Raw genomic sequence first — 27695 nt, forward strand, 5'->3', positions numbered from 1 at the left:
CCATGACTGTAGGTCATGGTGATTGTAGTGACTACATTTTATCTTGAAGTGGTTGTTGGGGAAGTCCACTGCCTAATCATCTTCACGATCTTATGGCCAAATAGGACAACTCTTATAATAAAAAGCTAGATAAGAAAACCCTAACTCTATCGTATTATATGTTATCACAAAACTCCACACTCTTTTAAAAGAGTACATGTGATTCTCGCGCTAGGGACAAAAGTAAAAAAAGTGAGGCTCATAGTTTGTGGTGGAGAGAGACTGCCAAAGGACCAAAAGGGGGGTGGTGATCGTAGGGCACCAACAGTTCGAATATTTTATTAAACTCTTTAAATATAAAAGTATCCTAGCAAAATTTAGGAAGAACAGTAAGGAAAGCACTATGATAGAGGTGAAAATGGATGGATTATAATTTCGATAAACTCTGGAGACTCCAAAATTTGTGACGGTGCATGAGGCCCAAGCGTCTGTCTCCTTGTAGACAAACAATTAGCTTTGAAGGATCTGATGGTGGCAAATCCGTTTGTCTATCGTGTGTGGTGAGAAAAGCTTTTAGAACGGTTGGCATGTAAGGCCCACGCGCAGTTGTTGGCGGCGCATGAAGCAAATGCGCAGCGATTATCATGAAATTGCTGCATCTCTCCAAAAGATTGGTGGCCTAGCCGAAGCCTTCTCATACGGTGTGTGTCTCTCGGATGTTGTCAGAAAACTGTAGATGTCTTTTTAGGTAGTGGCGGAGCGAGGAATTTATTTTAGTGGGGCCAAACAAAACTAGAACAATATACATAAAATATTTTTTCTTCTACTTTTATACAATTTTTTTACGATATATAATAATCTGATAGAAAGATTTACAATAAAAATAAATATATGTTTAATACAATTTAAGTATTAAAAAAATATTTGATATGTCAAGAATAATATATCATTGAAATAATATAAAGACATTCATACAAATATATTAAACAAAAGAAATACAGAGTGTCTAAAATTGTAACTTGCGTTCCTTTAAACAAACAAAATCATCAAGTATTGAATTTAAATCAAAATTCTTAACTATTTCTCTTTTAATATAGATAATGGAAGGATGTTAGAAATACTACTCGTTATAATTAGAATTTGTTTTTAAATTTTTTTTATAATAAAAATATGTATTTTATTTTATATGAGACGTGTTTTATTATTTTATTTTTATAACAGATTAAATTTTATGGATGGACCAAAATAATTTTTAAAAGATGGGCCAATATATAATATATTAATATTATTTTATTAAATAAAAAATTAACATATATATTTTCTTTTTTTTCAAATTTCTGGGGGCCATGGCCCACATGCCTCAACGTGGCTCCCCCACTATTTTTAGGTTTTGGAGGAAACAAAATAATTAAGAAAGTGAAACTAACTTTATAAACAAGGTAAGTAGACAGAAAAAGAGGAGAGGGAGAACCAGAAGGGGGATGGCGAAAAAACCAGATTTGAGCTTTGGAAACTTCTATGAGAGAGAGAGAGAGATGAGCAGTACTGCCTGCAGTTCCACCCACATCTTAGTTCCAACATAATGGAAGAGTACCTAACCTAATTCAACCAGCAACCTCCATATTATGAAGAGAGAGAATTCATACCAAAAGGCTATTTATGAAGGAAGAGTACCTAACCTAATTCAACCAACAAGTTTGTTTTCTGCAGTTTAGTGTTGCAGCACTTTCTTCAGACCGTCACCATCATGTGATACTACATGATTTATTAAAAAAAATTAAAGGTACAAACACAAAAGGCATTTTTCCTCTTTTTATAATTTTGGCCTAGATTTTCAATTGTTCTCTTTTTGTATATTTTCGGACACAAATTTGATTTGAACATAATTTTTTTTTTTGTGTGTCTTTTTTTGTTTTTAATAAGGCACGTGGCACTACGTGGTGGGGTGGTGCCACGTCAAGAGGACTACTATCTAAACAATAAATTTCAGAAGGGTCAATGACAATAGTCTTTTTATAATCACATTATATACTTAGCTTTTACTTTCACTGGAAAAAAGGGTCAGCAGCTTTTATTGCAAGTGATGGATAAAAACGAATAACCCAATGCATTTAAAAAAAGAAATTACATTCTAAAAACGATAGGACAGATGACGCAATAGTAAAATGATAATATTGTTGAGATGAAAATTGTCAAATTTAGTACTTTAGGGTTAAAATTACAAGTTTTGGAAGTTTAAGATGCAAATTATTAATTAAAAAAATGATGGCATTTTTGACATATAAAAATGCATTTGTGTCAAAAGATTTAACAATTTTATTACATCATTTAAACTTTGATTTTATTTTTATATCTCAGAGAATAAAACAAAACCCCTTTTTTTTTAATAACCAGAAAACACTTTATTCATCAATCACCCTAGTAAAGATCAAATACAAGGAGGAATTCCGGCCTCCAATACAATAAGCTTATTCTGTTGCTTAAGAGCATCCTCGCTAAGGACATGGGCAAGTGTATTGTTATTCCTACCAGTATGAACTACTGACCAAGAATCAAATTTGTTCAGAACTGATCGTGCATTAGCCAGTATCATACCAACGCTGGTTCCAATCTCTTCATTGCAGTTAATGTCTTTAACAACTTGCAAAGCGTCACCTTCTAGGATAATATTTTTGAAACCCAAATCTTGACAAAAAGAGATGCTTAGAGAGCAGCTACCGCTTTGGCTAAAAAGGAATAAGGTTAAAGGGTCTTTTGCATTCTCAGAGTTGTTTTGACACTTCCTTTCCAGTCATGAACAATGGCACCAATCCCTACCAAACAATGAGTTTTGTCCACTGCTGCATCCCAATTCAATTTAAAAGTACCCCGTGGAGGAGCTTGCCACTCAACAAAGATGCTATGCTTTGATATGTTATTTCTATAAGAGGTTGGAAGTTGTCTAATCTCACCCAATAAGAGCTTTGCCTCTCGAACTAGTTTTAGAGGATGTTGGAAAATGTCTTTAAAAATAAACTCATTTCTCATCTTCCAAATTTTCCAGCACGCTACAACAAATTTTTCTATTTCTTCCTGAGTTAAAATACCCAACAACTTCTCTATTTGCTCCTTAAATGCCTAACTGTTTGATCCACTCTTTTGAATGCTTTTTACACATAGCCCCCATACATCACTAGCCAAAGGGCATTCCCATAGTGTATGCTCCACTATCTCAGTCCTTTGCTTACAGATAACACAATCAGGATTATCAACAACATTCCTTCTATATAGGTTGACTCTTGTAGGAAGACCATCAATACATACTTTCCAGAGAAAAACTTTGCAAGCATTAGCTACTTGTAGATGCCAAAGTTTGGTCCACTCTTCTTGCATATTCTGTAAAATTGAGGACTGCCCTTTTATACGATCCTATATCTCCCCACTGAGGTGATATCACTGATATGCATTCTTCACTGTAAATGTTCCCGAAGTAGTGCATCTCCAGATTAATTTATCAGGCCTATTACAAGCACTAATTGGAATGGTTTTGATGAGAGCAGCTTCTTTAGCATTAAAAATGATATTCACATGAGCCTCCTTCCACTGGGGTGCATCATGGTCTATTAGATTAGACACCTTGGTATTTGCATGTAAGAATCTGATGGAACTTTGGGGTTTAAAAGTTGTTTGTTGTGGAAGCCATCTATCAGTAGATATACTTACTGATCAGTGAAAAACTACAAGTGTACAGTATCGTAGTTTAAAGTAAAGTAATGAGAAGAGTATAAAGAAATTTAAAAACACGTTGGTGTTTGTTATTCAACCACGCTTTGTATTACAAAATATTCCTATTTATACACTGCTGACGTTTACAAATAAGGCAAGTAATAACTGTCAAATATTTACAAATAAAACCAAGAATTTCACTGCTGTATACACGAGATTGCAGGTGGCCAAGAATGGAAGCTAAGCTGATTTTGCTCCCTGATCTGTGCAAGATTGAGATCAAATGTGAGTAATAATCGTGATCATCCATTACGCCACTGCAAGATGGTGCCCCCATTAGCAACACCGATCTTGGATCTCAAAAGTTGAAACTATTGTCAAGAGAGTGCTTTGGTCATTAAGTCAGCTAGCGGATTATGGGTAGAAACATGTGCAATGTGAAGTAGGCCTTTACTGACGTAGTCCCGCACAAAATGTAAGTCGATGGCAATATGTTTCATTCGAGAGGGAAGTACGGGGTTTAGGCTGAGTTGGATAGCACCAATATTGTCACATAAGAGCTTAGGAGTAGATGAGAGTTTGACACCAAGCTCACGGAAGAGTGATTGTAGCCAAGCAATTTCGGACGTTGCACTAGCAAGAGCCTGATACTCAGCTTCTGTTGAAGAGCGAGCTACAACTCTCTGTTTTCGGGTGCTCCACGAGATGGGATTTGCTCCAAGAAAGATAATGTATGTCGAGGTAGATGCGCAATCATCGAAGTTCCCGGCCCAATCGACATCTGAGTAAGCAAGGAGATGAGAAGTGGAGGATCTTTTAAGATGAATCCCATGATAGAGGGTGTTCTTGAGATAGCGCAGCAGTCGTTTAACTGCAACCCAGTGAAGTTCAGCTGGATTGTGCATGAATTGGGCAAGTTTATTCACTGAAAAGGCAATGTCGGGCCGTGTGAGTGAGAGATACTGTAAAGCTCCAATGACACTCTGATACATGGTGCTGTTAACTGAACGTGAGCCATCATTGAGTTGAAGACGTCCGGTGGTGGCAAGGGGAGTAGTAACATCTTTGGCACCCTCCATTTGTGTTTTCTGAAAAAGATCCTGTACATATTTATGTTGTGAGAGGAAGAGGCCTTGTGTGGTGGGAAGAATTTCAATGCCCAGAAAAAAATGAAGTTGCCCTAGGTCTTTGAGTGAAAACTGGGAACCAAGTTTGTTGATGACAGAGGAGAGAAAAATAGAATTATTTCCAGTAAGTATAAGGTCATCAACATAGACAAGAAAATAAGCCACAATGTCCCGACGTTTGTAAATAAACAAGGAGGGATCAGATGCCGACTTCGAAAAACCAAGACTGCAAAGACAATCATGAAGGGCATAGTACCAGGCCCTTGGAGCCTGTTTCAGTCGGTAAATAGATTTCTGAATATGAAAAATATGATGAGGTTGAGAGGCATCAATAATAAAACCAGTCGGTTGAGCCATAAACACATCCTCAGTAAGTGTACCATGGAGGAAAGCGTTGTTAATGTCAAGTTGCTTGAGAGGCCACCCGCTCATAACTACAATGGAAAATATTATGCAAATAGTTGTAGGCTTAACGATAGGAGAGAACGTTTCAGTATAGTCGAGGCCAATCCATTGATGAAAGCCCTTGGCGACGAGCCTAGCTTTATAGTGATCGATAGAGCCATTAGGCTTCCGTTTAATACGGAAGACCCATTTGGAGCCAACCAAATTTTGAGAATGAGTGGGTGATACCAGTTTCCATGTGCCATGACGAACTAGTGCAGTAAATTCCTCACTCATTTCTTGGCGCCAATGAGGATCTTTGAGTGCCTGAGGAACACTGGTTGGTTCAATAGACAGTGGCATTGGATGCTTGGTGGTCATGAAGAGGCGCTTAGGTTTGTGAATGTTGTTCATTGAGTGGGTCACCATGCACGATGGATGGACTAGCCGAGGTTCAGCAACTGGTTCAGTTGCTGCAGTAGGAGAGCTCGTGGGTGGAGAGTCAGTGGTAACGGAAGGTAATGCAGGGGGGACATCAACACATGGTTTTGAGAGCACCTGTGGACCAGCTACATCAAGCAAGGGTCCCGAATGGACTTTACCATCTGATTGGTTGAGTGACGAGATAGGAAGAATTAGAAGTTGAGGTAGCGAGGTTGAGGATGGGATAGACGAAGTTGTTGACTGAGATTTCTCGTTAGGAAATGTGGTTTCATCAAACTGAACATGCCGGGATATGAAAATGCGATTGGTGACTAGGTCACCACATATAAATGCACTCTGAGAAGTGGAATATCCAACAAAGATACATGGCCGAGATTTGGAGATTAATTTGTGTGGAGAGTAGGGTTTGAGCTAGGAAAACATTGACAACCAAAAATTCTGAGTTTGAGATAGTTGGGTTGAGTGTTAAATGGGACTTCAAATGGAGATTTGAGAGAATGTAAAGGAGTTGGCATACGATTGATTAAGTAAATTGCAGTCTGAAAAGCAAGATTCCAATATGAAGGAGGGAGATGAGCAGGGGACAACATTGTCATTCCAGTTTCCACAATATGTCGATGACGGCGTTCGACCACTCCATTTTGTTCAGGAGTGTGTGGAGCAGTGGTGAGATGACAAATGCTGTGCTGACTGAGGTATTGTTTGAGAGCAACAAACTCGCCTCCATTGTCCGAGTAAAGATGTTTAATTGGAAGTGAAAATTGCTTTTCAAGAATGTCTTTTAATTGAGGAAAAATGGTAGAAATTTCATATTTGAGTTTTAGAGGAAAATACCAGCAATATTTAGTGTAGTGATAAACAAATAGTGCATAGTAGTGATAACCTTCAAGTGAGTTATAAGGGGCTGGACCCCAAACATCCGTAAACAGATATTGAAGAGGAGCAGAACTAGAGATGCTAGATGAATGAAATGGCAGTTTATGACTTTTATTGATGGAACATGCAGAACATAGAGAATGAGAAGTATTTTTATTGGATGGAAGCTGATACATTTTTCTTAAATGATGAACAATTTTCCGAGAGGGGTGACCCAAACGGTTATGCCAAATATCAGAGGAGACACAATCAATGGTGAAAGCCATTGGCGAGGAAGCAGCCTTGCATGATGAAGCTGGAAGAAAATAGATGCCATTGTCACATTGACCTTGCATTAGTGTCGCCCCCGATGTCGGATCCTTCAAAAGGAAATGAAAGGGATGAAACTCGAGAGCAAGATTATTAGTTTTGGTAAATTCATGCACTAAAATCAAGTTTTATGAATAGCAGGGACATGAAGGGTGTTATTAAGAGTGACAGTGCGATTTGGAAGCAGTAAATTTACAGTGCCAATGTGAGAAATTGCTAAACCTGAACCATCCCCGATGATCACTTCATCGGAACCATCATACTCGGAGTGAACAGAGAGCTTTGACATGTCTGAGGTAATGTGGTGAGAGGCACCAGAGTCAACCACCCAAGGTTTATCGGGGGAGGAGCTTGCATCAGCGTAGTTGGCATTGGGAGAAGAGGAGTTCCAAAATTTTCAACATTGACGTGTTGTATGACCAGGTGTAGAGCAGAATTGGCAGATCACGGCATTTTTCTGTGAAGACTGAGAATTATTGTTGAAATGAGAGCTCCGCTGGTTTTGCCGAAAATTGTTGTGACGCTATGGCTTGCCTTTGTGGGTCGAGGACTGAGAGGTTCACTTCTGATGATAGTTGGCAGTAGCAATGGTTTTCTGCTGCAAAGTCTCGAGTCTTTTGAGATAAGTTTCATGACTTACAAGGAGGTCATGCAGTTCTTCAAAGGTAAGAGGATTCTCACGGGTACGAATAGGACCAGCAATGTCATGAAACTCAGATCCCAGCCCATTGAGTATGTAGAGCGTGAGGTCATCATTCGGGAGAGGAGAATCAATAAGTGCAAGCTCATCAGCAGTAGACTTGACTTGTTGTAAGTATTCGGTGACACTTTTGGATCCACGGTTCAAGGATGTTAAATTATCCTTAAGTTGCATAACTCGCGTACATGAGCGATTTGCAAAGAGACGGGTCAGTTGAAGCCAGGCCTCTCTTGAAGTGCTAGAAGAAGCAATCAAGGGCATAATGCTTTCAGACACCGAAGCAAAAATCCCATTAAGGAGAATTTTGTCTTGACGGATCTAGCAGCTGCGAGCTATAAGAGTCTCAACAGATGGAGTGGCACCAAGTTGAGGATAGGGATGTGAATCATCAATAAAGCCTTGAAGATCATACCCAACAATGAGGGAGTCGAGCTGAGCATGCCATGCAGGAAAATTGGAAGAGTTTAGCTTGTAAGGCAGCTGTGCAGTGGCATTGATGGCAATGATAGCATTTTCATGATGAGTGTTGGTGGATTGGGTAATTGTGGGAGCGGAAGAGGATGATGAGGCCATAGCAGAAGCAGAGGATCAAACTCGTTGGAGAATGAGGTCTCTTGATACCATATAGAGAAATTTAAAAACACGTTGGTGTTTTTTATTCAACCACGCTTTGTATTACAAAATATTCCTATTTATACACTGCTGACGTTTACAAATAAGGCAAGTAATAACTGTCAAATATTTACAAATAAAACCAAGAATTTCACTGCTGTATACACGAGATTGCGGGTGGCCAAGAATGGAAGCTAAGCTGATTTTGCTCCCTAATCTGTGCAAGATTGAGATCAAATGTGAGTAATGATAGTGATCATCCATTAAAAGGTATCATCCTCGTCCTCAGGAATTGGTAACTCACTTTTGACACGTACCAAAATTATAATAATCTTGATTTTATCTAGAAAAGTCACTAAGATTTTTGTAATCGCAACTTGAAATAAAATAAATTCAAAGAAAATATTCAAAGGAAAATAAAATTATTGTTCGAAGATCAAATTAATGATAAAAAGAACTTCTAGGAAATCAATTTCACCTAATCCCGCACCATACTTTTCTCATTTAACTAATTGAATTTAATTCTCTCTATTTGTTAACAAAATCTCCAAACTCATCCAAAAGCCTATTTCAATAGTCAATTGACAATATTCTTGTTCATCATTTTACATAAGAGTATGCAAATTAATAAAGTAAGAAAGCATTAAGACCAATGATTTTAAGACTACATACGTTCATATAAGTTTTACGATCTCTATATTTACCTATGCTGAAATATCCAAGTTCTATTCTATAAGTCCCTCTTTTGATAGCAACTCACAAAATTAAAATCATCTAATTAATAGCCAGTCAATTAGAAATAATAAACTCAAAATAAATCAGATAAACATAGAAGAAAATTACTTCAAATTAGCATAGAAAAGCAAGCACAATTTGAAACTAAATTACATCATTTTCCTATAATAAAGAAAATTTAGTTCATGCTAAAAATTAAATTCAACATAAATGAATTCACTATATTTTTTCTGTGAGGAATGGAAGAAAATGAACATTGAAAAAAAATACTCCTCACATTTCGCAATCTTGTCCTCCAAGTCACAACGTCCTTCTTCTAAAGCAAAAAGAAAATCAAAATGAGCCATCTTCTTTTTCGTGCGTCCAAGCACACAACCAAAAAGCAAAATTACTTTGCCCATTAGTTTTGTGCGTCCAAGTCAAAACTAAAGGGTCCGTATTGATTGGTGGCAACCTTGCGTCTCGCATGCATGTTGATTCCTTCAGTTGCGTCCTTCCATAAAGAGCTCCCAAAATCCCAGCCTTCCGTATCATGTGTCTTCCTTAAAATCAAATGAAAGGCCTGTGTTGCATGCCAATTAAAACCCATTTATTCCCATGCACGTCGAATGATGGGTATTTAGATCAATAGATAGAATGAAATCCAAGCTTCCAATGTCATTTTCTCTTTTTGAATTTGATGAATACTTTTTTATTTTTTATTTTACTTTTTCTCTTCTTGGTAGTTAGACACCAATAGAGTAGATTCAAATCACTTCTCTTCACCAATGTCTCTTCCTTTTAAATTTGAGAATCTTTTTTTATCTTTAGCATCTTCAAAAATTTAACTCGATCTTTATTCCCAAATAGCACTGGTAATCAACTCTTATATTCAAATAAATCTTCATTTAAATTTGAGATTCCTTAGACGACATGCTTCTAAATTTGGATCTTCTTTTTCTTCAAATCTAAAATAAATTTAAATGATAACAATGAAGCCGAAAATCAACCAAAAATAAATAAAATTAGATTAAATTTTAAAGTTAAGAAGTGATAAAATATACTAAATTATGCAAGTCATCACTTACTACTTTACCATTTTCTCAGATATAAGAGGGATTACTCCCCATTTTGGCTTTGAGAAAATCTGTTGCAGGGAAGTATTTAGCCTTTAGTACCTAAGCAGCAATGAAGGATGGATCTTGAATAAGCCTCCACCCTTGTTTGGCTACATAACAGTGTTGAATATTCAAAATCTCTTAACCCCAACCCTCCTTTCTGATGTGAACCCCAATTGACTCGCTTTGAGACCCAACAACAATATTGAAGAAGCAAATCCAAAAAAGCCAAAATCAAGTCTATGGATGGAGAATCTAGACCCGTTGAGATCTCGTTTCAAGAATCTAGATTATATTAAAATCTAAACCCGTTGAAGAACCCGTCTCAAGAACCCGGACTACAAGGAGGAACGCCACAAAAGTTGTGATTTACCTTTGATAAGTTCAAAAGTTCAATCAAGAACAAGAAGAGTAAATTCAACTCACCAATAAACATTCAATATTGTATTCCCTTCTCAAATGAGGCTACAATTGGTTTAAATAAACAATCTCCCAAAACCCTAAGTGAGCCGTGAGTACTATAGCGTGAATAGTGCCATGTTACAGTAACTTCTAAAATCCTAGTTCACTTAAATTAATAACTTTCTAAATATGCCCTTGGTCAAAATACAAGGTCTTCTCAAAAATTCTAGTTCATTAGAAATAAGACGTGTGGGCTGGACATCCTCAAGCCCAATTATTCTAGATTAATTTTTTTGATTAATAAAATAAGCTCTTTTAATGAAATAAATAAGTCCATGGTCTTCAATAACAATAGGTCCAAGTCGGTCTTCCACAGTTTGGATCAAGTGGATCAAAACTGGTTCTTCTTCTTTCAAGCCGATCATGAGTGTTGAGCTCTTGCTAGTTTCAACCCAATTGGATCGTACCAATTCTTGCATCGCTCCCTTGATCTTCATAACTCTTAATCTTATAATTGATCCTTAAGACTTGGTCTGTCATGGGGCCCATCACTCTCCCTCTCTTCAAAAGGATTCAACCTCGAATCTCCACCTGGATCAAAGGGAAAAATATTAGTAACATTGAAAATAACAAACACATGATACTTACCTGGAAGATCCACTAGATATGAAGTATCATTAATTTTATCAAAAATTTAGAAATATCCATCCAAGCTATTTCTGTCATCAACACGTAAATGCATTAAATAAAAAGAAATAAATGGATCAAACCCATAAACAATTTTAAAAGGACAATATGAAGTAGTAGTATACATGGTCCTATTATATGCAAACTCTACAAATGACAAATGATACTCTCCCAAACGTTCATGTAACAATTCAATAAATGGAAAATGATACTCCCACAAACGTTCATGAAACACATCTAAAGTCTTCCTTACACCAAAATCACCACTCCAATTATATGCGATCTCAATGAATGGCAAACCATACTCTCAAAAGTTTTCATGCAATACGCGTAAACTCTTCTTTACACCAAAGGAACCATTCTAACTATATGCAAACTTAATGAATGGGAAACAATACTCCCACCAATGGTCATGCAACACTTCTAAGGTCCTCTTTACACCAAAATGTCCTATCAAAGCACATTCATGTGCTCCAAGCACAACCAACTCACGCATAGAACTATTAGGCACAAAATGTTTCTTATCTCTAAACAAGTACCTATCTAGTCTATATAACTTACTAAACGATACTTTCTCACATACTCTATACACACTAGCCAAGTCATCATCATTAATATACAATTTCTTATCATATTCAAGTCTCAATAATTTTATATTTAAAATGATGACAAGGACATACCTTCTTACTAAAGCATCAAACACAAATGTTTTTTTACCATGTGTGTACTGAATTATATGAGGAAAGGTATCAAAGAATTGAACCCACTTGACATGAATTCTATCCAACTTACCTTGTCCCTTCAAGTGCGTCAAGGACTTATGTTCTTCAAATAAATGTCGGCTAGGGATTGTTGCACATGGCACAAGATCAATGTATTGCTCTATCTCTCTAATAGGTGGAAATCCACTAAACATATCGCTAGGAATCATGAACTCATATCCCTCCAACAAAGAGATAACAATAGGCAAACATTTCTTAAGTCCGTTAGTATTAAAATTCACCTTAGTATAAAAACTCATTTCTCTCTTTGTTTTTCTCTTACTTTCTTCACTCTCTCTTTTCTTTTCAATCTCATTTTTCTTTTCAATCTCTTTTTTTCTTTCGCTCTCTTTTCCATTTTCACTATCTTTTTTCTTTTCACTCTCTCTTTTCTTCGGTCTTTTTATTCTTTTTACTCTCTTTTTTCTTTTCACTCTCTGTTTTTTCTTCACTCTCTTTGTCCTTTTCACTCTCTCCTTCTCTTGAGGTTTTGGCTTCACTATTTCTTTTTTTCTCAATCTCACTTTCATTCTTTCTTTTTTGATCAATCTCACTTTCTCTCTTTCTTTTTTGATCAACCTCACTTTTGAACTTAAGTTGGTCCTCATGGACTTGTATTGGAGTTAAAGGAGCAAATTTGATTGTTTTTCCATCCTTTTCAAAATTGTACATGTTTTTGAACCCATCATGGATTACTCTCCTATCACATTGCCACAGCCTCCCCAACAAAATATGGCCAGCATGCATAGGCATTACATCATAAAGCACCTCATCCTTGTACTTTCCAATTGAAAAAGAAACTAGCACTTGCTTATTTAACCTAACCTTCCCATAATCATTCAACCACTGCAACTTGTATGGTTTAGGGTGTTTCAAGGTAGGTAAATTCAATTTCTGAACTAAATTAGTGCTAGCAACATTAGTACAACTTCCCATCAATGATCATACTACATACCTTGTTGTTGATGTGGCATCTAGTATGAAAAATGTTCTCTCTTTGCTGCTCTATATCATCCATCTTAAATTCTGTATTGGGAGCACACCTAACAACAAGAGACTCGTCATACTTTTCATTCTTATCATACATATTCTCAATACTAGACTCACGTCTCCTCCTATCTCTCCCACTTTGTAAATTTCTAATCAATGCACCTCATTGTTCCATCTTATCCCTCACTTCCCCCAACTTCAAATTTAACTGCTCAAATTGTTGTTGCATGGCTTGCAACACAAATGAATTATTTGACATCCCCTTTGGTTATGAGTTATTTTAATGAGACATTGTATGTGTTGCACAAAAAGAATGTTAGTAGAAAAAGACCTCACACGCTCTCCCTTACGTGTTTACAATCAAAATATGGAACTTCCCTCGTGTTTCAGTCTAAATTGACTTTTTTCTAATAATGATTTCACACTTTCTTGCCTTTTACCTCAAGAGTTTTACCACTCAAGTTCTTTCCGAGCTAATTGAACTAAATCAAGACAATACAACCCTGTCTTATTTCAACTAGTAATTAGGACCAAGAAACAAGAACAAGAGAAAATATGGAAATAATAAAATAACACAAGACTCAAGGAAATGATACGAAGGAAAGAGTAATCACAAGACAATATACCAACTATAATGATATGTCATCCCCTTTGATGATAGGGTTCAATCCAATTTTTTTTTTCTTTTTTTGTTCCTACCCTTTTCTTTATTTTTTTTCTTGAATTTTTTTTCTTTTCCTTTCTTTTTTTTTCTTTTCCTTTCCGTTCTCACCAATTCAACTACAAACTGAAATATTCAATTGTGATAATCAAATAATTGAATTCAAATACATAAAAATTTGACAAGGAAATAGAAGGGAATCAATAAAACCTTAGAAATTTCAAACCCTAGATGGTGCAAATTTTGGCAGTCCTAGGAAAAAAAGAATTTCTGTGCTTTTTTTTTAGCAACCCTAGAACAATGAAGCCCTAGAATTAAAGATGCAATAAATAAAAGATAGAATCAGACCTGATTGGAAACCTGGCTCTGATACCAAATGATGTGAATCCCAATCGACTCACTTTGAGACCCAACAATAATATTGAAAAAACAACCCAAGAAAGCCAAACTCAAGTCTATGGATGGAGAATCTAGACCCGTTGAGATTTCATTTTAAGAACCTAAATTATATTAAAATCTAGACCCATCCGTCGAACTTGAATTATAAGGAGGAATGCCACAAAGGTTATGATTTACCTTTGATAAGTTCAAAAGTTCAATCAAGAACAAGAGGAGTAAACTCAACTCACCAATAAACATTCAATATTGTCTTCCCTTCTCAAATGAGGCTACAATTGGTTTAAATAAATAATCTTCCAAAATCCTAAGTGAGCCGCGAGTACTATAGCGTAAACAATGGTGCGCTACAGTAACTTCTAAAACCCTAATTCACTTAAATTAATAACTTTTCAAATATGCCCTTGCCCAAAATACAAGGTCTTCTAAAAAACCCTAGTTCATTAGAAATAAGACGTGTGGGCTGGACATCTCCCAAACCCAATTATTCTAGATTAATTCTTTTGACTAATAAAATAAGCCCTTTCAATGAAATAAATAAGTCCATGGCTTTCAATAAAAATAGGCCCAAGTCGTATCTTTCATAGCTTGGATCAAGTGGATCAAAACTGGTTCTCCTTCTTTTAAACCCATCATGAGTGTTGGGCTCTTGCTAGCTTCATCCCAATTGGATTGCACCAATTTTTACATTGCTCCCTTAATCTTCGTGGCTCTTAATTTTGTAATTGATCCTTAACACTTGTTCTACCATGAGGTCCATCACCTTCTTTTTAGCTTTCCCTATTTGATGCCAGCTTATCCAATGTATTAGGTGCTCCTGAGCTTGTTGTCCCTACCAGTAGTCTCTCATGCATCTATTGAGCTCATATAAGATTTGATAGGGAATGAAGAGACCCATGTTGTAAGTGGGAATAGCTTGCACCACTACCTTGATAAGGATTTCCTTGCTTGTTTGAGAGAGGAACTTAGTTTTCCAATTCCTCAGCCCGTCCTTCACCTTGTCTATTAAGCTCCCAAAAGTGCTGATTGTGGGCTGGCCCTTACACCTGCTATGTTGATTATGACCTCTTTTGTAGCCTCTTGAGTGTTCTTACTAAAAAAGATGGAAGTCTCGTCCTTATTCAATCTTTGTCTTGATGCTTTCTCATGAGAATCCAACAGCATGAATAGGCTACTCCATTCCATAGAATTTTCCTTGCAAAAAAGTAAGCTATCATCTGTAAAAAAGAGATGGTTAATAGAGATTCAACCTTCAGCCCAGGGAAGACTAGTGATCAAACTTGCTCCTTATACTGAGTTTAATAATCTATTGAGAATTTCTGAGCAAAGAATAAAAAGGTAGGGTGATAGTGGATCACCCTGCCTTAACCCCCGAGATGGATAGAACTGCTCGTGTGGGGCACCATTAATAATTAGAGAATAAGAAACTAAGCTGACACATCTCATCACTAGTGTTATCTATCTTTCATCAAAGCCCCCATCTTTGATCAAATCCCATCTTTTCCATTGATAATCAGAGAATAAGAAATTGAGTTTTCGATTGAGATGGAGCCAGGAGAAGTTCTAGTACACAATAGAGTTAAAGGAGTTGAAGAGTCAACTACACGAGTTGTTGAAGAAAGGATTTATTAGCCCTAGTATCTCACATTTGGTAGTATATCAGGCCTAGAGGGTACCCTTAGGATGTGCATCGACTATTGAAAATCAAATAAGGTGGCCATAGAGAATAGATACTTGTTGTCAAGGATAAAGGACTTGTTTGATCAGCTGCAAGGAACTGTAGTATTTTGTAAGATTGATCTTAAGTCAGGGTATTGCCAATTGAGGATCAGGCAAGGCAGCATATAGAAGACGATCTTTTAGACTAGGTATGGTTATTATTATGAGTTTACAGTGATGCCTTTTGGGTTAGCTAATACTTCTATCAACATTTATAGACATTATGAATAGAGTGTTTCGGCCGTTCTTGGACTTGTTTATAGTACTGTCCATAGACGACATCCTGGTGTATTCTAGATGTGCTAAGGATCATGATGATCATTTGAGATTGGTGTTGGGTATACTGAAGAACCACCACTTATTTTCCAAACTCAACAAGTGCTAGTTTTGGCTAGAAGAAGTAACATTCCTCGGTCATGTGATGTCCAAGGAGGGAGTCACGATCGACCCGAGTACAATTGAGAAGGTATTAAGGAGTTTCTTGGTATTAACCAGGAAGGATTCTCTATATTTTTGAGTCCTCTCTCGGTGTTAACCAGGAATAATATTAAATTTACTTGGACAGACAAGTGTGAATGGAGTTTTGAGGAACTGAAGAGGAGGTTGACTACGACCTCTTGTTTTACCTTTACCTGAGCCTCTCATGATCTTTTGACAAACCCTCTTCAAACACAACATCACGAATTCTCAGAAACCTAGTAATGGCATGAGAGAAAAGAATTTCACGAAGAGTAGGGATGCCACTCGGAATAATAGTTTGATTCTTGGAAAAACAATGACAAAGATGTTGAGCGAAGAAGAGTGAAGGAGGAGCACCACCAAGACGAAGGAAGTTCTTGAAGGGTTAGAAACCTAATATTGAAAATGCTGCATCACGACTGCACCAAATATGGTAAGAAATGAACAGTGCCATAATGTGATGAGCAAGATGAGGGACAAGGGTGAGGATTTCCCAATGTCCTATGATACCAAACCTAGTAGAGGTGCTATAACGCGAGAGAGCACAATTGGCATATAGCCTAGATGGAGCAAATGGAGGAGATATGAGGATTCATCTAATCTCTCTAGTAGATGGTGATGGTCAGTCTGCAAATCCAACTGAGGGCAAGTCCCATCTAGAGTCAGAGGCGATGAGATGTTTTAACAGATCTCTCGTCTAAGATCCCTTTCCTTAGAAGGACAAGGTAACAGCCTTCATTGAATCTCAAGGATGAAATTACTTGTAAGGAGGGGAGAATGTGAGTGTCCTACCCACGCAAGGGAACATACCACTGGAGTTAAGTAGAAAGAAAGGTGAAAAACCACTTCATTGGGTTGGTGAAAAATAGTTGCAAGTGTTGTAGAGTGTAGCTAGTCTCGCACATGGATGAACAAGCACCTTATAAAAGACCTAGCAGATATGGCCTATTGCTAGGTGGAGATGGACGTCTCATCTTATGGTGGGAATGAGGCACTGAAGATGCTGGTGATTTTGATGAGAGAAGAGTTACCTGCCTTGGTGAGCAACAATCTAGAAAAGACTAGACATAGCATGGGAGTTTTTAGGGGCAACACAGAAGTGTTCAGAAGAGTGGCAGTGTTGTACACAGAAGCTCACCCTCCATTTAAAGGGTCACATTCAAAGTAGGTTTGTAGAAGAAGGGTATGATTCGGTTGGTCATATCACTTGAACCCAGAGGTATGGCCTAGTTCCATGTATAAGGCCTCATTTGAGTAAAAACGAAGGATTGGGTTGGCGAACCATGTGCAGGTTGAGGCTAAAGGACTCCTAACTAAACAAACATGGAGTCAAAAGTATATCAAAAGGACGATTGGCACTCACGCCCTATAAAAGGTATTTGGACATGGGATAAAATCTCACTTTTAAGATCTTAAACACCTAAACACTTGTGCAGTGGACTCTTTAGACGACACAAGGAAGGAGCGGCGCAGAGATGTAGCAATCCTAACGTTGAGAGGCAGGTTAACTTCTAAGATACTACTATGGAATGTGGGGTGAGCGTTGTCTGTAAGAGGCATATGCATATTCTATAACATTTTCCCCTTTCTGATCATGAATAAATCTAACTTCTATCATTATGTTTATTCTTAAGTTTTCTCCTTGATTTCAAGGACTTTGAATGTGTACTATTTTCATTGATGCAATCTTTGTATGAGAAATCATTATTTTGTGTGAGAAATTATTATCTTTGTGTGAGAAATAATTATCTCTATGTGAGAAATCCATAACGTGCATCCATCATCACGGGATGAGATAGAGTATTTTCAAAATCATTTCAGTGAAATGTTGCCACGTGTATTGTGTTGGCCTCACCGAATAGTCAGGATGAAGAGTCCCCCCATGTATCATGTGTTGGTGTCTTCGAATTGGTTCGTTGGGTAGACGTTCCTCTAGTATAACATGTTGGTCAGATGAGAGAGATTCTCCGATTTTGAACGGTTTAACGGTTCATCCCTTATTCACCCATCAGGCGACATATGTCTGTGTGATAAAAATTTACTTGATAACTGTGAATTGCACTATGAATGGCGTTACAAACTTTACATACTAGAGCAAAGGTATATTCCTCACCTTGGTAATATTTATGCTTTTACTACATTGCGTAGAGGGAGTTCCTCGAAGGGTGATTCCTCACCATGCTTGTATATATGTGTGTGTTTCACAAAGATGGTGATTCCATGCCAAGCAGAAATATGTGTCCTTTTCTTCTCTCATTAGTAGTTTTGCCATAGCTACTTAACCTATCTATGGTTTCATCCTTAAAACCATTGATTTTGATGCAAAGTTAGACCCAGGGTGATACCCTCCCTAGGAAGAAAAGCTAATCCTGCCCGAGTTTGAGGATGGAGGCTTGTCTCCACTGTAGGAGCCATGCGTAATTTTGATTTGTACATATTCCTTTCCAAATAAGCAACCACTTGTATACGGTTTGCCACCATGTAGGTGATTAACATAATATTGGGGTTGTATGAATTTCTAAGAATAGAATTAATGAGAAATGAGGTTATTTGTTTCTATAATGTGACTTAGACTTCTGGTACAATAAGGTCCTAGTTTACTGACTAAATGTCTATCTTTTTAGCTGCAACTCTACATTTGTAACCTCACACATGTACTTCCATTTGGATGAAGCACGCCTACCCCAACTCAACCTTGGATGTTCGTTGATAAGTGAGCACTCTTGGCACTACTGATCCTCACTAGGTCCCATATTGAGGAATGGGGCACCATATTTGCTCAAACAAAATATCATTATTGTAAAAAACAATTGCAAGCTTTACAAATTGCTAAGCTGAACAAATAGTTATGATAATATCAATGAATAAAACATGTTAAAATCAGTTAAGATCGCTAACTAGTAGAAGATGGCAAATCAAATCAATAAGAGCCAACTGTCTTACAAAACTGTAAAGACAAATTATTGGAGTTATGCTATATGCTCCAAAGTACTTCTCATCTTTGTTTGAGTGGGCCAAAGGCTCCAAGGACACTCCTAGCAGAAGAACATTTCATATTAGAAAAATCTTTTGGGGTATTGTTTGGTGTTAGGATTATTCACCCTCAAAACCAACCTTTTTTTAGGAGAATTAAATATAATCAAATTTTAAGGTAATAGTGAATTATCTTGTTTACTTCAATTGTTTATACACATTACAAGAAAACTACTTATTTGTGGAAAATTATTTCTTGTTAAAATGACTTTTTCTTATCAAAGTGAGTATATTGTCGTAAAAAAATAGTCATTCTCATCTTTAATAAGTCGTTAGAAATTTTCTTTTTTTCTTGTAGTGACATATTATATGGATGGATTAAATTTACAATTATAGTGAAACGTGATGCTTTCTTTAATTATCATTTCACATGGTTTGCGATTATAATTGAATGATGATAAGAATTATCCTTTTTTTTTTTTTCTAAGCAAACTTGATTTTATTACACTAAAAAGATGATACATAAGGAGAGGGTGGGGTTCCTAACAAATACCCCAAAACAATAAATAACAGTGCATAGTAGTGAAAAAAGAAAAAAACAAGGGGGCTTATTTGGGACCAATTTCTTGATCCTATCCATGTCCTACAAGAGGATACTGTCTTATAGAAAGATAGAAAAGAACCTCCATCTAAGGCGGTGGGACCTCTGCTGGAAGCGGTGGAGATGGTGGAGGCACTGTCACTTATTGTCAATTGAGATGATTTTTAGAGAGGTCCATGATCATCCCTCTTGCAAGATCACGGTTTAGGGAAAGTGGAAACATATGGAAGCAGCTAGAATCTAAGCCGAGTTGCCAACGAGGGGACAACACCGCCGGTGGTGGCACATGCAATACATGTGCCACCTTAGGAGGAGAGCGAATGAGCTGATCCGAAGGATCAAGGGCTGGTGAAGTAGAAGGGGCTGCACGTGGCACTAGGGGAGGAGGTGGTTGGAGCCAAAGCTCTGAAACCGCTCCGCCCAGTGATGGGTGGAATATTTTGGAGGCTGGTTAAGTTGGGTGACTGTACGGAGAGAAAAGAAAATAAGAAGCCAACTTGTGATAAGAATTATCATTAACAAGACTTAAAGGGTTCCTTATGAGATACAAAAAAAATCTATTATTGAAGAACATGATCGACAAAGGATGTTGGTTGACAATGGAACCCTTCGTTTTCATGTTGTACTAATTCGAATAAAAACATATGAAGATAGAGGAGGATATACTGTCATCACCACCAACATTGTTGCTGAGCTTGTTGGCACGAAGGTGTACCCAGGGAGCCATAACTTTACCGGTTACTATATAATAAGTTAGCCAAATATTGTGACAATAATGTTGGTTTTTAGTAGTAAAAGGCTCGTTGTCATGATCCTATGCAATCTTGGGGCACCCGATTACCTTGAACAAGATGATGGAGATAACTTCAACCTAACATATCATGAATAACTTCCCAACAAGTGAGGGTACGCAGAATGTGATTATGCAAAAAAATAGTGACTAGGGAGTGTTATCTTCAAGCTTAAATGTTGCAATGAGACATGAGATATATATGAAAAATAATAGCAATAATAGGGGAATCTTCCTTGCCAGCCAACCCTTCCTCTCACTTGGAAAAATAGTGATTTGCACAAAGTTGGATGGAAATAGGTCCAAAGGGTGAGTTTTTCTTGAGATTCTTGGACACTAGGTGGGGCCTATAAGGAATTAGGGTTAATTTACAATTTAGGTAAAATCGAAGATTATAGTACAAATTTGACTTTCCTAAGTAATTTAGTTGCAAAGTCAAGAGTCTTGGACAAATTAATTTCCTTGCTTTCTTAATTGACTCTTTAGAAAACGTACTTCTCCATTGCATAACTTAAATGCAACTTATTTTCTCACAGAGATTGAATTTCACAATACACTATTTCACTTAGGACGCTTGGGTAACTTACCTCTTGACTATACTTATTACTTATATGATTCATGAATGTGGTTAACATTTTAGTATCATTCCTTTTTGATAACATATCTGAATTGCCATGAATACTTTCACCATTGTACTGATTATAAACAACATGTGCAAAACTTGTCGAGCCTTCTTCTAAAATGTCTTAGTGGATAAATCATGACCCCAAATTTGGAATGAAGAATTATCCTAGTTTAACTCCTCTGGTCACTTTGGTGTTAAAAAATGAAGTGGTTTCCCATTGGGTTGACGCTATGCTATCAACATCCTCAGATGAGATGAACGGCCTTGGGTTTTTGAGCTTGCCTTCTCAATGGTTGCGGCTAGAGAAATAGTGATCGATCACTAGGGAGTTTTATCTTCAAGCTTAAATGTTGCAACAAGACATAAGGTATATATGAAAAATAATAGCAATAATAGGGGAATCTTCCTTACTAGACAACCCTTCCCTCACTTGGAAAAATAGTGATTTGCACAAAGTTGGATGGAAATAGGGCCCAAGTGTAAGTTTTTCTTGAGATTCTTGGACAATAGGTGGGGTTTATAAGGAATTGTGTTTAATTTACAATTTAGGTAAAAATCGAATATTATAGTACAAATTTGACTTTCCTAAGTAATTTAGTTGCAAAGTCAATAGTCTTGGACAAATTTTCTTACTTTCTTAATTGACTCTTTAGGAAGCCTACTTCTCTATTGCATAACTTAAACGCAACTATTTTCTCACAGAGATTGAATTTCACAATACACTGTTTCACTTAGTACGCTTAGGTAAGTTACCTCTCGACTATACTTATTAATTATATTATTCATGAATCTGGTTAACATTTTAGTATCATTCCCTTTTGATAACATATCTGAATTGTCATGAATACTCTCACTATTGTACCGATTATTAACAACACGTGCAAAAATTGTCTAGCCTTCTTCTAAAATGTCTTGGTGGGTAAATCACGACCCCAAGTTTGGCGGGAGAAATATCCTTATAATTTAACTCCTCAAGTCACTTTGGTGTTAAAAAATGAAGTAGTGTCCCGTTGGGTTGATGCTATGCAATCAACATCCTCGGATGAGATGTAACGGTCTTGGGTTGCTGGGCTTGCCTTCTCCATGGTTGAGGCTAGGGAAGCTTAAGGTGAAGGATGGTCATACGGAGTCTTTTAAGTGTTCTTGAGAAGAAATCACACTGAAGAGTGTTACACGGAGTTGTGATGAAGAGAACTGGGGCGTGCGCACAGGTTTATTAAGGAAACCATGGCGTATGATTAATAAGGATAAATCGCAGAAAGGGAACGGAAAAGTTCAGAAGATTACGCTGCCGATCTTGAAGAATCATTCAATGTCCTTACTAAAGTATAGGATGATCAAACCGAACCGCAGAAAAGTCATGTGCTTCACGAGTCTTCCCACACCAAAGAGAGTACGTAGTACTGCTCATAGCAAGCTTTATAATAATTTGCTGCGTATAAGGACCACTCTACAAGATAGAAGGCGATCAAGTCCTTGGCATTGATAAAAACTGTATGGATAAAAATGCAAATTAGTAACAACTAGATATAAAAATCTTATATGAAATTTTAGCAATTCTTATTACAGTCTCTATTCCTTCAAAAAAAAAAAAAAAATCTGGCAATTGATCAAGGAAAAATATAGTGCGGTTTTATTTTGGGGGATTAAAAAGTGCTTTTAACAAGTTAAAAAACCCTTAAAAAATAGCATGTTTAATAAATTTAGAAAATTAGAAGTATTTAAAGTACCTCAAAAAAAGCTAAAAAATCCACGTTTTAAAAATGCACCAAATTGAAATTTTTGTTGAAAAACTCTTGCAAATAATGATATATTTTTAAAAAATCATGACCACGATGACTGACTTTAAAAGCACTTTAGGAAAGTGCTTGTTTACTAAACAGTAATTAACTTTTTAATTAGTCTTTTAGTAGAACTCTACAATTAAAAGTGTTACTATAAAAAAATTCTGTTTTCTAGCACAATCTCAAATATGTATATTATCTAATACTGTATATCCTCCCACCCCATTAATTTTGTTTTTTCTAAATCCATGTGAGTCTATCCTTTATGAATATATCTTATGACCATTAAGGGTACTACCCGCACCGGCCTAACCGGGACGGGGTTACCCCTTTTCCACACCCCGCCCTTGCATGGGGTGAGAGGGGGGAGGTTTGGCCCTTAGACCATCAAATTGAAAATGATGAACAAACCAACAAAGTTAAAAAATAAAAAATACAACACAAAATACTACAACACAACAATGAACCAAGTTATAAAATACAAATCAAATCGGAATGATGGAAACAAGAAGAAAAAAAAAATCTAAACTAGGAAAACAAAAATCTAAACATAATACACATTAACTGCGAGAGGGAGAGAGGGTTCAAGAGACTAAGAAAAAGATTAGAGGATGAGGATAAGAAGAAGAGGACGCAGGCCAAGTTGCCACGGTGACTACAAGAGGCCAGTGGCTTGCATAAAGACCTAGAGATGAAAGACAAAGAGGGTGAAGACGGAAGAGATGAGAGATTGTAGGAAGATGAGGGAATTATGGTTAACTTAATCTCAAAATGACGCTGTTTTATATATATATATTAATAGGGTGTGGGGTGCGGAAGAGACTTGGCCCCGCCCATGTGAGTAGGGGCCCTTGCTCTCGCATGGGGCAGGTGGGGCCGGGCCTGGCCGTGGACACAATGACCGAGATTTCTTTTGAAGCGATAAATTTTTCCATCTAATGAATTGTAACAGTCCACTTGTTGATTAAAGAAAGAGATGAGAAGGAGAAGAGGGGGAAAAAAAAAATATACCAATGAGACCGGATTGATTGAAGACTCTCCCAACCACTTACTAACCGTAACCTGGAAAAAAAAACAAAACAAAACAAAACGTTTTGACTTTTTAGCTTTGGAGTTTTATGATACGTACGTACCTATCTCCATAGTTTCCCGATGGAGCTGGAATTCGAAGAAGTCAATTAGTCAATAGTTTCTGCCACCAGTACACGGGCGACACGTGGAAGTGACTCCTAGCAACATGAGTAACTATGATGATGCACTTCATTTCTTTGCATGGATTGATCGATCGGAAGCTAGCTATCTTCAAAATTTCTTGATCTAGAACATTCTATATATATATATAATTACTATAATATCTTAAAAACACTTGTTATCTATAGTAATCTAATAAAGAGTTAGCTTACATCTTATTAAAAGTTCACCGAATACGTCCCGTTTGACTTATTTTTTCACCTATAATAAACTTACCCATTTATTTGTTAAATAGGACCTATACAATAAGATTTTAAGTGAATGTAAGCCCACTACAAAAAATCTATTAAGTTATGGTCAATTATTTTTTATGAAATTAGTCAAAATATTTTTTATTAAAATGAATCTATTTTATCACAAATAATCATTTTTATCACATATAATTCATCATAAAAATGATTATTTCACATAATATCAACAATCTATATTTCTAACCTATGATAATGCATGCATGTGTCAGTCTTTCCCAACCATGGATATGGATATGTTCCTGTGATCCAATGGGTATTTCAATCATATCATGACAGTGGGTAAAAGAAGTAGTTAAAGAAGCCCCTTATTGGCCAATAAACAAGAAGATAATTTACCCAAAATGAATTCATAAGGCTAGCAAAATCAATCCAAAAAAAAACATACAAGTTTTGCATAAGTAGCCTTGGGATTAGTTACATTTGAAAAGGGATAGTTATGTATCATATCAAAATAAAAGTTAAATGTGAGCGTTGAGCTACGTGTCGTCTTTCATTTAATCCTTTCATCTGCCTCCTTCATTGCACCCTGGTCCCTTATGCCTTTAAATCCCCAACTCCCTCCTCTTATCCCACCAACAAATACTTCCCCAACCAAACTCCAACCCTCATCTTCGTCATCATCATCTTCTTCTTCCTCTTGACCTGATCTGTTCTTTTTGTAATTAGCAAACATGCCTCCAAGTTTGCCGGACTTTTCCAACTCAGTCAAGCTCAAGTATGTCAAGCTTGGATACCAATACCTTGTCAACCATATTCTGACACTCACGCTCTTGCCCATCATGGCTGCTATCTTTGTTGAGGTTCTCCGCATGGGCCCTGAGGAAATCTTGAATCTATGGAGGTCGCTCCAGTTCGACGTTGTTCAAATTCTTTGCTGCTCTTTTCTCATCATCTTCATCGCAACCTTCTACTTCATGTCAAAGCCGCGCAGCATCTTTCTCGTGGATTACGCCTGCTTCAAGCCGCCGCTTACGTGCAGGGTTCCTTTTGCTACGTTCATGGAGCATTCGAGGCTTATTCTCAAGGACAAACCCAAGAGCGTTGAGTTTCAAATGAGAATCCTTGAGCGGTCTGGTTTGGGTGAAGAGACGTGTTTGCCTCCTGCAATTCATTATATCCCTCCGACCCCAAACATGGAGGCCGCGAGAGGAGAGGCTGAGCTTGTTATATTTTCGGCCATGGATTCTTTGTTCGAGAAAACAGGGCTCAAGCCTAAAGATATCGATATTCTCATCGTGAATTGTAGTCTGTTCTCTCCTACACCCTCGTTGTCGGCCATGGTGATCAACAAGTACAAGCTCAGAAGCAACACCAAGAGCTTTAACCTCTCTGGGATGGGATGCAGTGCGGGGCTTATCTCCATTGATTTAGCTCGTGATCTTCTTCAGGTTCATCCCAATTCGAATGCTGTTATTGTGAGCACAGAGATCATTACTCCCAACTATTATCAAGGAAATGAGAGGGCTATGCTTCTTCCCAACTGCCTTTTCCGAATGGGTGGAGCTGCAATTCTGCTAACAAATCGGAGGTCGGAACGACGGCAAGCCAAGTACCGGTTAGTTCACGTCGTTCGAACGCATAAAGGAGCTGACGATAAAGCCTATCGCTGTGTTTTCGAGGAAGAAGACAAAGAAGGAAACGTCGGGATTTCTCTTTCCAAAGATCTCATGGCCATTGCCGGCGAGGCCTTGAAATCAAACATCACAACCATCGGGCCACTCGTCCTTCCGGCTTCCGAGCAACTCCTCTTCCTTCTCACCCTCATTGGCAGGAAAATCTTCAACCCCAAATGGAAGCCCTACATCCCCGACTTCAGGCAAGCCTTCGAGCACTTCTGCATCCACGCCGGCGGCCGAGCAGTGATTGATGAATTGCAGAAGAATCTTCAGCTCTCTGCAGAGCACGTTGAGGCCTCGAGAATGACACTCCACCGGTTCGGGAACACGTCGTCGTCGTCGCTATGGTACGAGCTGAGCTATATAGAGGCAAAGGGGAGGATGAAGAAAGGGGATAGGGTTTGGCAGATTGCGTTCGGAAGTGGGTTCAAGTGCAACAGTGCAGTGTGGAAGTGCAACAGAACCATCAAAACCGCCATAGATGGACAGGGACCTTGGGCAGATTGCATTGATCGATACCCAGTTCATATTCCGGAGGTTGTGAAGCTCTAGAGGCGCTCTACGGATTGCTTCTGATTCGTGATGGTGCTGTGCTTCTTTGATTCAAGTCATTTTGCTTGCTTTTAACAGTCTGCTGGGTTGTGGCATTTACAGTACTGTTTCCACCATTGCTGCTTGTTTCTAATCTGCCACCTTCCCTTCTCCTTCTCCCTCTCACCTTTTGTTTTTACTTTCTATCTTTATTTTTTCTAAATGTATATTTCTTGCCTAGTAGCATAGATACCCAATGCCTTTGATTTGGAGTAAAAAGAAATGAAAAATCAATGTCTTAGATATTGTAAGGAAAAGGAAAATACATGGAAAATATTATTAACGTTCGGGTTTGATACAAATTGAGGGTTTGTGGGTCTTGTAATAAAGCATCAATTGGTGGGAAATGCTGCAATTGATTTATAAACATGTTTATGACTAATTTCCTTTGTGTTTAAAGCTTTAATATTAATTTAATAGAGAGTTCAGTTCTATTTTCCTTCACTTTGCCAACTTTTTAGAGAGAGCTTTTCTCCAAAATGGGTTGGAGTAAGTTTTCCCGTATTTATAAATATGAGAAGTATCATCTGACAAGATCGAATATGTTTTTCTAAAATTCCAATACAAAATATTGACCATCATGCGTCCCTTTATTAAATCATTGTGCTGGTTATGTCCTCAAGTGTTACGTATTATTTTCTTAAAAGAGAAATGATTTTTAAAAGTCCCAAAGAGACATGCAGGTCCCATGCAAGTTTTTGTAAAAAAGTAAACCCATATTAAAAGTGTAAAAAAATTATTTTTTATTAGTAAGACTCACTTTTTTACAAAAGACTTGCACGAGACTTGTATATTTAGAATTTATACTAATATTACTCTTTTTAAAATGGGTTAATGGGTTGGAAAGAACGTCTCCAACCCAATTAGCTAGGAAGCTGAAAACTCTATCCACCTAAGCTTATCTTATCTTGTACCTTACTCATCCAACTTTCTTTCGGCTCTCCACAATGGCTCTTCAATAGATAACTCTTATTTGAAAAATCTTAATCTCTCTTACCATTGCATAACCTATTGCACAATTTCTCATACGATCAATCTAATAATGTGCTCAGAATGTCTGTTTCAAGTCTTAGAACCAAATCTTTTTCTTTAATATAGTCTCAACCCCTACAGAAAACCTAGATTCATAAATCATGTGATAAGTAGCAAAGGATATAATTTTTTGTTTCA

The 27695-nt window shown here is 37.3% G+C and overlaps 1 protein-coding gene across 1 annotated transcript; it reads left to right on the top strand.

The window, feature by feature from the left end:
- The first annotated feature begins 24884 nt into the window (after positions 1-24884).
- Positions 24885-26907, top strand: LOC122299827 (3-ketoacyl-CoA synthase 6-like). Its single transcript, XM_043110286.1, has one exon. It carries the CDS (start codon positions 24990-24992, stop codon positions 26484-26486), a length of 1497 nt encoding a protein of 498 aa, XP_042966220.1. The 5' UTR covers positions 24885-24989; the 3' UTR covers positions 26487-26907.
- Positions 26908-27695: the final 788 nt, after the last annotated feature.

This window comes from Carya illinoinensis, chromosome 16 (assembly GCF_018687715.1).
Source record: "Carya illinoinensis cultivar Pawnee chromosome 16, C.illinoinensisPawnee_v1, whole genome shotgun sequence".
NCBI classification, from domain to species: Eukaryota; Viridiplantae; Streptophyta; class Magnoliopsida; order Fagales; family Juglandaceae; genus Carya; species Carya illinoinensis.

What these genes read in the sequence shown, in the direction of transcription:
- LOC122299827 (XM_043110286.1), top strand. Translation starts at nt 24,990, where the DNA reads ATGCCTCCAAGTTTGCCGGACTTTTCCAACTCAGTCAAGCTCAAGTAT.